The sequence below is a fragment of the Agelaius tricolor genome, unplaced genomic scaffold (assembly GCF_023055355.1).
Source record: "Agelaius tricolor isolate 1412-34295 unplaced genomic scaffold, bAgeTri1.0.p SCAF_25, whole genome shotgun sequence".
In the NCBI taxonomy this organism is placed as follows: domain Eukaryota; kingdom Metazoa; phylum Chordata; class Aves; order Passeriformes; family Icteridae; genus Agelaius; species Agelaius tricolor.
Window position 1 is genome coordinate 3,491,782 of NW_027269285.1, and position 11,118 is coordinate 3,502,899.

Sequence of the window (11,118 nt, forward strand, 5' to 3'; positions counted from 1 at the left end):
GCTTGAGCACTTCCCTGGGCAGCCTGTTCCAATGGCAGCAGGGCCAGGGCAGCCACTGTCCCTGTGCTGGGCACTGCTGAGGCCACACCTCAGATCCTGGGGCCAGTTTTGGGTCCAGCTCGAGGGACATTGAGGGGCTGGAGCGTGTCCAGAGAAGGGAACGGAGCTGGGCAGGGGCTGGAGCCGCAGGAGGGGCTGAGGGGGCTGGGAAAGGGGCTCAGCCTGGAGCAAAGGGAGCTCAGGGGGGACCTCGTCCCTCTCTACAGCCCCCTGACAGGAGGCTGTGGCGGGCTGGCATCGCTCTCTTCCCCACGCAACAAGGAAGGACGAGAGGACATGAGTGCCAGGGGAGCTTTAGGGTGGATATGAGGAAAAGATTTCTTCACTGTGCGTTCCCCTCGTTGTACCCCAGCCCCTCCCGGTGCCGCTGTGTCCCACTCCCGCCCGGTGCTCCCCCGTCCCGCTATGCCCCGGCTCCTCCCGTTTCCGCCATGTTCCCTCAGCCCCTCCCGTAACCCCTCAGCACCCCCGTGTCTCCTCAGCCCCTCCCGTGTCCCCTCCCGGTCCCCCCGTGTCCCCTCAGCCCCTCCTGTTTCCCCTCCTGTGTCCCCTCAGCCCCTCCCGTTCTCCCCCCGCCCGTATCCCCTCAGCCCCTCTGGTGTCCCCTTCCGGTCCCCTCCCGTATCCCCTCAGCCCCTCCCGTGCCTCCTCATCTCCTCTGTTTCCCCTCCTGTTTCCCCCCTCGTACCCCTCCCGTGTCCCCTCAGCCGCCCCGTCCCCGCCGGTGCCGCCGTTCCGCCCCCCGGGCCGTGCACGTCGCGGGGGCGCCCCCCGGTGGCGCAGGCGGAGGCAGCGCATGGGGCGCGGCGCGGCGGGCGGCGCGCGGCGCTCCCGGCGGGGCAGCGCGGCCGCGGGCGGGACGCGCCGGGCCCGGAACAGGAATGCGGGGGGAAGCCCGGCCGGGGCCAAGGCGGAGCCCCCCGGGCCCGGCGTCATCGATCTGGGGGCGCAGAGCGGGCGCTGGGCCGCCTTCCAGGAGCGGCACCGGCTGAGCTGCGAGGAGGCGGCGCGGCTGCTGCTGGACGCGTAGTGAGTAACGGGGCCGGGGCTCGGCGCTCCCGCACGAGTCCCGCTCCCCGCAGCGTTCCCTGCACCGCGGGTCCCGAGAGCTGCCCGGAAGGGGCGCCGGGGGTGGGATGGGGAGGGGACGCACCACGGAATAAAAGTGGTTTCTGTGCTAAAGCTGCCCGTGTTCTACGGCTCTCCCATCGAAAATGCCCTTGGGGGCTCCGCCAGGCTCAGCTGCTAAATCTCCACCCATTTCCTGTGCTCGCTCCGTGCAGAGCGCGGGCACATCAGAAGCTGTCCGTGGGAGGCAAAATCTGGAAGGAAAATGTTTTTTCCTTTGCATTTAGCGATTGACCCGCACGGTGACTGCCCAGCTGCTGTGGAGGCGGCTCGGGGAGGGGGAGAAGCACAGGCTCAGAAATTCCTTGGTCATAAGTTCCTTTGCAATTACAACCCAAAATAAAAGACATTTCAAATATTTTGTAGAATCCACAATCTCTGCTTTCCCCAGCTCTTAAATGGAGGAATATCAATGGTGTTGGAGGAACTGTGGGGAAAATTGTGGGGAAATTCAGTTCTCAGTTCCAAGCAGTTTGTTTTGAGGTGATAGCCCTGGTTTCTGTGTAGAGTTGTGTATGGACACAGCTGCAGGGTCAGCACTGTGACCTGGAGTGTGGTGGGGAGCTGTGTTGTACAGAGTCCTCAAAGTGGTGCTCTTCTTTCCTTGTCACCATTTTAATTAAACCACAAAAGCAATTGCTGCAGAGGACAAAAGCCATCCTCCACCTCATTCTGACACATGTTATTAAATACATTTGAGTGGATATATTTCTTGGTGTTCTGCAACAGCTCAAGACAGAACTGAATAACGAATACATGAATGTCATGTATAGCCCTACTGTTCTCTTGGGCAAAACCCAAGAGAGGAGGATGCCAAAAGCTCAGCTGTGTCTCTCTGCAGTGAATACAGGGGTTTGGTGAAGCACACAGGAGGCTGTCACTGTGGAGCCGTCCGCTTCGAGGTCTGGGCTTCAGCAGATCTGCACGTGTTCAACTGCAAGTGAGTTGGTTTGTTCCCTGTTCCCAGAGATGGATGTCAGCTCTCTGCTTTTCCAACCTTAGAGCTAAAGAGGAGACAGCTGCAGGACACCCTCTGAGCTGTTTCCACAGGATTTACCCGTAATTATGTCCTGATCCACTATGAGATCACTGTTGGTGATTTCAGGTGCTGCTTTGGGCAGGACTTCATGTCTCAGCCAGGCTCACACAGAAAGTGTCAGGAGAGATCTAATGAGTCCAGGTGCTCAGCCATCTGCTTTCTGTTTCCTCTCATGCAGGGGGCTCAAAGCACATTGGTCTTTTTTTAACTTGTTCTTTTCAAGTGACATTACAGCTCTGACCACATGTGCCTCAAACTAAAACACTCTGGTTTCAGTAGTGACCCCTCTTTGCCTGCAGCTCGTTTGCTTCCAGCTCATGGGTGAACTTCTGAACTGTACTTTCTTATTTGCAAGGTAATGAATGTTGGCAGAATTGCTCAAATGTGCTCTGAACCATTAAGTGGATTTCTCAGGGCTAGACTTTGTCCTCAAGAGTTGTGTGTGAGGATATCTTATTGGGGTACCTGTGTAGGGCCAGTCTGTTCACGGGTGTGCTTGACAAACACTACTGACACCACAAATCCACTTTTGCCACTTACCTCTGAGCCATTCTAGCTGTCGGTGGGATTTCTGTTGTCAAGAGCTCAGATTGCTGCTCTACAACCTGTCCACTTCTAGAAAGGTCTGTTTTTTCTTTTACAGTTGCAGCATTTGCACAAAGAAACAGAACCGACACTTCATTGTGCCAGCGTCGCGTTTCAAGCTGCTCAAGGTAGAGTAAGAACTCAGTAAGAGCATGGCCATGAGCACGAGCAGTGTTACCCTCACAGAGCCAAGAACAAGCAGTTTTCTGCCCTAGGTTTGGCTGGCTGGAGGAAATGGCTGCATTTTAAGCTGTCTGGTGTGGTTGTGTCGGTGCATTTTGTTTAGAGCTCTTGCAGTTGCCAGGCCTGACTGTTATGGACACGTGTCCATACAAAGCACAGGGGTTCAGGAAAGCAGCAGGAATGCACAGCTCTGTATCTCAAGTAAAGACAGGAACGTGGCATTTGAAGTTGTACATTTCTACATTGTATCTTTCCAAAGTAATGAATCCATCTATTTCCATGGAAAACTTAGAGTGCTTTTCCTTTCCTTAGGGCGCTGACAATTTGACAACTTATACCTTCAACACACACCGTGCCCAGCACACGTTCTGCAAGACCTGTGGTGTTCAGAGCTTTTATACTCCTCGTTCTAACCCTGATGGTTATGGTAGGTACAAAGCAAACTGTGCTAAGCAGAGTTAACCTCCAAGTAAACCTTGGACAAAGATTCCATTGGATGCTGACATGACAGCAGTGAGCAGTATGTGTCCTAAGAGTTTGTTCCTAAAGGAACTGAAGTCTGAACCTGCAGCTCCTCCATAAAAAAACAATCTTACCCATAATGTGTGGGCTTCTTCCTGTGACAGGATTCTCATCCAGGCTCCTCAGCCTTACAGCAAGAGCATTTACAATTCCCTGAGATGCCCCAGCCATGGAGTGGAGCAGGCATCTCCCACATTTTATGAAAAGTAGGTTTCTGTGTACTCTGTTTTTCTTCAGGAATCGCTCCCCACTGTCTGGATGATGGCACTGTGCAGACCATTATCACAGAGGATATCAATGGCAAGGAGTGGGAGAAAGCAGTGAGGGAACATAAGACCATCAGAGACATGTCAAAACCCTGACACATCCTCCCAGCAGCCTTGGGAGCACTGCCAAGGAAATGCAGTCTGGGCTTTCCTGGGTGGTGGTTGGTGAAATCAATCTCTAATTACTGTTACCTGTTCTCTGTTTCTTAAATAAATCTTTCTATGCTGTTTTGTCTCATTCCTTTGTGACATTCAGTTTTCAGCCTGCCTCTGCTCTGTAAACCACTCCAGGGTTGCTGGTTTGGCACTTTGCCTTTAGCTGTGCTAAAGTTTAAATCACAATACAAAAGACTTCATTAGAATCACTTGCACCTCATTCCTGTGTCCTGCTGAGACTCTTGTGAGTTGACCTTGAGCCCTGTTCTGAATCAAGAAGAAAAGCTCATATTTCAGGAGGTGAAAGTGAAGGTGGAGCCTGCAACACAATGTATATAAAAGAAGCAACAGCAAACATCAGTGCAATTAGAAAAAAAATGCATGATTTCTGGTGTTTTATTCAATGGCTTTGGCTTTTTAAAGTTCTGACTGAATAACAAAGGTGTTATGGTTGTGGTATCTGTGGAGATAGCATTGAAAAGTTACTCCTGATAGCTGGATCTTACAAAAGCACCAAGGGAGAGTTGCCAAGCAGTCCTTGCAGTAGGGGAAACAGTTTGTGCCATATCTTCTCCAATGCAGAATCCTCCAGAGCTTGGCTCCCATTTAAAGTTAATCCAAATTCCTCATCTTATTTAAGCTTCTATGATGAGAAAATAGAGTAGCAATAGCCTGTTCTCAGGCTTTAGCCCTGTTCTCAGTGTATCAGGCAACAAGAGATTCAGAAGGAGGTTCACCCAGCCTGGGTTTTGTAGCATGGAGAATGCCACACAAAGAGCACCCCATCCTGTTGAGCACCTAACACAGGAGCTTTCCTGAGTGCTGGGCACGGGGCAGTCGTGGTTTTGCCCATCCTTTGTTGCTGGAGTGGTGCTGGGTCAGAGCAGGCGCAGGGAGTTGAGCACCAGGTAGCGGGAGCAGAGCAGGTAGAGCTGGCGGAACCAGAGGAGCTGGCTGCGGTGGCACCGCATGGCTCTCTAGGGGGAGAGACAGGGCACAGAGCGTGACAGAACCTTCCAGAGCTGCTGTGGGGGCACTTTCCTGACCCTGCTGTGGGGCTCAGTGCCCGTGTATGGGACAGCCTGTTTTCAGTGAGCAGGGACAGGCAGGGCAGGCTGCCTCAGCTCTGGGCCTGTCTGCCCCTGAGGCTGTTGTGCTGCCTGATGCTCAGAGGGTCCTGCTCCACTCCTCCTCCCCTCCACGGGAGCTCAGGCCTGGGGAAGTGCTCACATGCTGGGAAGCAGGAGCCTGATGAGTGTGTCTGGAACATCTCTGTTCCTTCTGACCACTGCCAGCTGCAACTGAGCCTATTTATAGTGCACCAGCCTAGAAAGGTCAGATTTCAGGAACAAAAATACATGGGAATAATGAACACCACCTTTATCCAAGCTGTTTCCATAAGTAACTCTTATCTTTTAACAGCCTCAGAAGCAGGAAAAGTCTGTAATTTGTGAATTAGCAGCGCTGCTTGCTGGGTAAATATTTTCATGCTGCTAATCAGATTCTGATATAGGGAACTGTGGAGTAAATGTGTGAGATCCTATGCAGCAAAATAGTTTAAAAATGTACAGTAAAGGAACTTGTGAAGAGCTTTGGACCACAAGTTCACAGGCTGTCTCCATCTTTAGTGATCAAGGATGCTGTTCCTGGCATGCAGTCATGCCAGGCTTTCACAGGCCACTCACATGTTCAGAATACTGTGTTGGATCCAGTTTCCTTTGAAATGCATCCTACATCCTGGGGAGTGTAAAACTCAGTGCCCAGTGACTGAGCTGCAAATCTGCTCAGCCCTGTCCTGTCACACAGGACATGAGGTAACCTGGCTTTTCCATGTTTCTAAAATCACTGCAGACATTCCTCGGTGACATTTCTAACCCGTGGATGACACGACTGGCATCCCCTGGGAATGTGACTAAAGTGCTCACAATGAGGATGAGCCACTCAAACAGGTCAGGCAGGTGCCACTCATCTCACCTTGGCTTGTTCAGTCTCCTCCTCTGTGAGGATGAAGAGTGCATCCCTGGGCAGGAGGCAGGAAATGAGGACATCCAGGAAGGAAATGTATTTCCTGAAGAGATTTACTGATTCCAGCACGAGCACACAGCACCCTACACAGAGAAAGAGGATAAATATTTCAAACCAGCAGCAATTCTTGTAAGGTGCCCTTTTCTCCAGGCTCAGCAGCTCTTTGCAGCTTCCCTGTGCTGCTGGCCTTGGGATTCTTTTTGTGTAAAGGGGGAACAACTTCTGATGCTCCCACCAGGATTTTTTTTGTGTCCAGTGCACATCTATGACCATTTGTATTGTCTGCTATTCTGTATGTGACCTTTTGTACTGGTTCTTGTTCTGTAATAGCCTGTGGAAAGCAAAGCTAGCTCTGAATATCCCAAAAACTGGGTGTTTTTAAATTCTTCCTGCATAATTAGGCTCAAAAAAATAGGTGCAGATGATTCTCTGAATGCTGACACTGTATCATATAATGGAATTTTAAAATAGTAGTTTCTGGTTCACCTACCAAAATGAAATTCCATCTTTCTACTCCAGTTCTTAGCTACAGAATAAATATTTACAAGCCTCAGGAATAAAATATTAACTCAGGTAGGCAGTAACACTTTAACAGAGTTCCTGAATTCATTGTTCAGATGTTTGTGATGAAGCAGATGAAGGTAACATGGTTCAAAATTCTGCTGATATTGAAGGGGTTTTTTTCTGTTTCAAAGATCCCTATGAACTCAAAAGTTAATTGCTAATTTTTTTTTTACCATGGCTAAATTGTCTTCACTGATGAGTTCAGAGCTACCGATGGTCCCGTTAAGAGCCTGAAGCTCTCAAGGGAGCTGCTTTGGGATTTCCTTGGCTTGGCAGCTGCTGTGATTATGTTCCACACTTCCCACATTGTATTAAAGTTTGACAGAAGAGGCCAAAGTCACAGTTTACACAGGTGGGCAGAGATGCAATTCGATTTGCAATGAGATTTTCTCCAGTGAGCCCTGAAACAGTGAAATGACACAGAAGAGACAGAACAAAGCTCTCATGGACTCCCTCTGGCACATCACCAGGATCTTTCAATTCCTTTCTTTCTTTTCTTTTATTTTCTTTTCTCCAAGGGTGTTGTTCCAACTTTTCAACACCCTCTCCCACTCTCCAAAGTTACCTGGCCAACTGTTCATTTCAGCACCACAGAGGGCTCCAAGGCCACGCTCCCCTTCCATCGAGGGGACACTGAGGGAGCTGACTCCCAGCAGGTCACACGGAGCATCCCAGCAGTGATTTTCTGCTGTGGGCAGCAAGGAGCAGGGCTGGAGCACTCAGGGGCAATCCGGTGTGGAGCGGGGCAGCAGCGCAAGATCCGCGCTGGGAGCGGCGGGCGCTGCTCGGGAGCCGCCGGGAGGTGGCGGCGTCCGCCGGCCGGGAGGGACCCGGGAGCGGGACCCGCATCCCTTCGGAGCGCTGCCCTCAGCCCCTGCTGTCCCCAGTGCCGTGTCCCCAGTGCCCTGCAGGGTCACGGAGCAGCGCTGGGACGTGCGGGAATGCGGGGTTTGGGACCGGCACGGCCCGGGCACTTCCTGAGCGCGGAGCTGAGCGCCCGTCCCGCTCCCAGCCCGCCGGGACACGGCACAGGCAGAGCTGCCCGGCTGCCATCGGCCCCAGCTGCTCTCCCTGGGGATGCTCTGCAGGCACAAGTGCTGCAGTCGCTCACAGAAGGGGCCCTGACACTCCTTGAATCCCACTTGGAGAATTTCTTGTTTGCAAATAGCAAACGTGGAAGGAAACCTGTGATGTGCCGTGAGTGGGGGAACCGTTCTTCCCCTTGCTCTGCAGAGATCCTCTGGCTGCTGCTGGGGTAGTTTCAGGGGAAGAATTAGTACAGGGCTGCTGTCAGCATTCCCAGTGGCACCTGTTTGCTTTTCAAACATCTTTCCTTTCCTGGATGGCTTTAAGGGACTCTGGCAATGCCACACCAATTCCTACTCACAGTGATGGGAAGAGAGGCCTGGCACCACTCTTTGAAGCTTGGGCTGCTCTGTTAACCAAATGTGCTCTCTCTTTCCTCAATTTTTTTCCCCTGAGAAATATTAATTCATGCAGCAATTGCACCCTTTTGTTCCCCAAAGCTCAGCAATAAGGACTCAAAGCCATGGCAAGTGATTTCAGTGTGGATGGCTCTGACCTGCTGGGCCCTCCTCGGTCAGATCAGGTGAAGTGGTGGCATCCAGCTCCCCAAAAAGAAGGGCACTGTGAGAGCCCTCTGTGACACTGATCCAAGCAGGATTTCCATGTGCTGACAGCAAAGCCTGCTCTGCATGGCAATGTGAGATGAAATGAAGCAGGGAAGGAATGTACAGTCCAGGGAGAGATGGAAAAGGGTTCAGAGAAACAGGCTGCTCCCTGCCAAGCAGAGTGAGAGCAGTGCTGCCATTGAGGAGTCCGGTGACACCAGCAGGTGAAGTTTTTGAGAGCCTGCTGTGCCTGTGACCTGGGCAGGATGGGATTAGCAGTGTAATGCAACCTCTCCAGGTTGGCAGAAAGGGCAGGATCAATATAGCTCATGGATTAGGCTGAGAATAGAAGTGTGGGAAGCCTGCAGCCTGCTCAGCTTGGCTTTCCACTTCCAAATCACTCAGGCAGCAAGGATGCCCAGAATGAGCTCCTGAGTGAGCGCTGTGTGTGCTGCAGGCCTGCACTGCTCCTGATGGAAGGAGGCTCAGGTTCTTCTGGAAGAGCACTGGGTGTAGCTGGAAGGGGCCAGTGGCAGGGTGGGAGCACATCCAGCAGTTGCCTTGGCTTCTTGAAACAACTGCTTGTGCCTGGGCTGGAGAACTTGATTACAGATTATAAAAAGCCTGTTGTGTTTGTGCTGGCTAAAGGCATTAGAAAGCAGAGCAGGATATTTAGGGTGCTCATTTGCATATCACTGAGGCAATGCAAGGCTTAGCTGGCTTTTGCATTTGCAGGGAGATTTTCTGTGGATTCCCTGATCACATGGGCTTACACAGGCTCACCCACAAACAGCTCCCTCTTCCCAACAGCAGCACAGCACTTTTCCATGGCCTGAACATGCCTTTCAGCTCCATCCAGACAGCCTCAATCCCACATCACCCTTGTTTCATTAAGCCCCTCTGGTGCACAGCCCTGCACGCCTGCCAGATCAAATTATAAATACTGGGAATTTCAATGAGACTGGAACTATATTTGGAAAGGCTTAGCATAAGCAGCAGCATGGGAGCTCCCCGTTCCTTTGGTGTTTGTAGGTCATGTCAGATGTGATGTAATCAGAGCAGCAAGGCTTGCACAGAGCTCCAGCAGCCTCTTGATGCTGCTGGAGAAATGGAAATGTTCTCTGTATGTGGGTCTGTTTCAAACCTGAATGGATTTGAGGCACAGCCCATATTCAGGACCAGAGTGAAACCTGCATGAGCAGAAAGTGGCTCAGTTAGATGGGGCCTGACAGCCAGCAGTGACATCAACCACTGCAGCCCCTTGTCCTTTGTGCTGCACACAGAGCTCTGCTGCAGCCCAAGGCTGAACAAAGGAAAGGTCCCAGGAATGAAGCTGGCACTAACACTCCTCTTTCATGAACTGGGGAATGAAGGGACTGGAGTCAGAGCTCAGCTTAAGGGCATTCTGCCATCTTGGCTCATGCTGTCTCATTAGGCCTGCAACTTCCTGCTAGCAGAGAATTAAAACTGATTTGCTGTGACTCATTCAAATCCTACAATGATTTGGGAATTAGCATTAAAGGAGCACAGCCTGGATGGCTGCTGAAGGAGCAGGAGATTGACTGGGTGGGCCTGGCTGAGCCACCTTCCTAGGCTCTGTCCAAACAGCTGAGTGACAGCTTTGTGCTTAAAAAAGGTCCACACATTTGTCCCTGGGCAGGCACTGTTTGCCAGAGATAAGGGCTGCAGCTCTGCTCTAGAAAAGGGGTCAGGAGCAACCTCCTTCTGTACTCTGTTTCTTTCCTTTCCCTACTTGTACAGAGAATTTCTCAGAGATTCTTGCTCACAGGTGGAAGCAGCCACTACAGTTTGTTGTGCCACTGCAGATTTCAGATTTCTTTCTGAGCACAGTTCAGTGGAGGCTTAACTTGCTACATGCAAATATTTTTGGCTAAATGGGTAATTGTTTCTGAGGCTTGTGTCACAGAAAAGGAAAAAGGCTTGTAAGCAGGATGTGACCAAAAACTGTGACTAAGCTGAGGGACCTGGAAAGAGCACTCAAATTCACCCAAGAGGCACAGGCCAGACACTGCATCACACCACTGAGGCAGGACAACCCCAAGGGACTGGAAAGTGACTGTAGAGAAAAATTGCAAGAAGATAAAAGTTCAGCTGTGGGTTTCATCTGCAGTGCAGGGATGAGTTGGGCAGCTGAACCCTGGACACAGCAGGGATGTCAAGGACTGCAGGGTGGGGATGTGGGGTGGGAGGAGAGGGATGGAGCTCCTACCTTCAGGTAACTTCCCCTCTGAATGCAGGTACCTGTGAAAGAAGAGATACAAGGGGTCAACACTCAGTGGAATGACTCAAATCCTGATTTTACAGGAATAAAACCCTGCACATTGAACCAAGTCTTTTCATTTAACACCCAGTGACAATGGCCAATCTCATGAGAAACTTCAGGAGCCCACACTGGCAGGGCTAAGCCTCATTCCCCACACCATTCTGCCATTCCTTCCCTCATCCTGCCTGCTGGGACACAAATAATCAAATTCACTCTCAGAGTTCCCAAAGGAAACCCAAGAGGCTGCCAAAGGCTGTTCAGCCCTGGGAGCACCTCTGGCTCTGCTGGCCAGGGGAATTGTCTCAGCAGCTGCTCCTCTTTGGGCACCAGCTCTTTTTTCTAACCCAGGCTGGCACTGGGACATCTTTTTGCTCACCAAGACTTTGATCCCTTCATTACTTTGTCCTGGGAAGTCTCTGCAGCAAAACAGAACAGGAGGACCAAGGATGGGAGATGTGAATGGTGATGGCACTTCCATCAGGAAGTGTAAGCAAACGGCCCTGGGATGGTGAGGACATCAGAGGGTGTTCATTTCAATTCCTTTCTTAATTTTCTTGCTTTTTCTGCTCATGGCTTTGGAGCCATCCTGGATTTGGCCCACGGCAGGGCTGGGAAGCAGCAGGTCTCCAGCAGATGGCACTCAGGGCTGTCCCACACCCAGTCCTGCTCTTCCAG

General features: G+C 51.5%; 2 protein-coding genes across 5 annotated transcripts in view; one reads left to right on the forward strand and one right to left on the reverse strand.

Annotated features, from left to right (window-relative positions):
* The first annotated feature begins 754 nt into the window (after nt 1-754).
* CENPV (centromere protein V) lies at nt 755-4,021 on the forward strand. Its single transcript, XM_071447882.1, has 5 exons — nt 755-1,089; nt 2,030-2,128; nt 2,871-2,940; nt 3,308-3,422; nt 3,755-4,021. Exons 1-5 carry the CDS (start codon nt 857-859, stop codon nt 3,877-3,879), a joined length of 642 nt encoding a protein of 213 aa, XP_071303983.1. The 5' UTR covers nt 755-856; the 3' UTR covers nt 3,880-4,021.
* A 289-nt stretch (nt 4,022-4,310) lies between these two features.
* PIGL (phosphatidylinositol glycan anchor biosynthesis class L) overlaps nt 4,311-11,118 on the reverse strand; it is a 53,763-nt gene continuing 46,955 nt past the window's right edge. For 3 of the 4 annotated variants that reach the window (XM_071447877.1, XM_071447880.1, XM_071447879.1), the window contains 3 exons: nt 10,390-10,421; nt 5,914-6,047; nt 4,311-4,916 (listed from right to left, as the gene is read on the reverse strand). In XM_071447877.1, the coding sequence (XP_071303978.1) occupies nt 4,818-4,916; nt 5,914-6,047; nt 10,390-10,421 (265 nt within the window). In that variant the 3' untranslated portion in view covers nt 4,311-4,817. Of the gene's footprint in view, nt 4,917-5,913; nt 6,048-10,389; nt 10,422-10,819; nt 11,107-11,118 lie in introns of those variants that run through there. The other variant, XR_011682394.1, reaches the window with a different exon arrangement.

Bases quoted from the DNA above. Each gene is read 5' to 3' on its own strand.
- CENPV (XM_071447882.1), top strand. From the start codon at position 857: ATGGGGCGCGGCGCGGCGGGCGGCGCGCGGCGCTCCCGGCGGGGCAGC. The intron at 1,090-2,029 runs GTGAGTAACGGG...GTCTCTCTGCAG, and splicing joins CGGCTGCTGCTGGACGCGTA to TGAATACAGGGGTTTGGTGA. The intron at 3,423-3,754 runs GTAGGTACAAAG...GTTTTTCTTCAG, and splicing joins TTCTAACCCTGATGGTTATG to GAATCGCTCCCCACTGTCTG.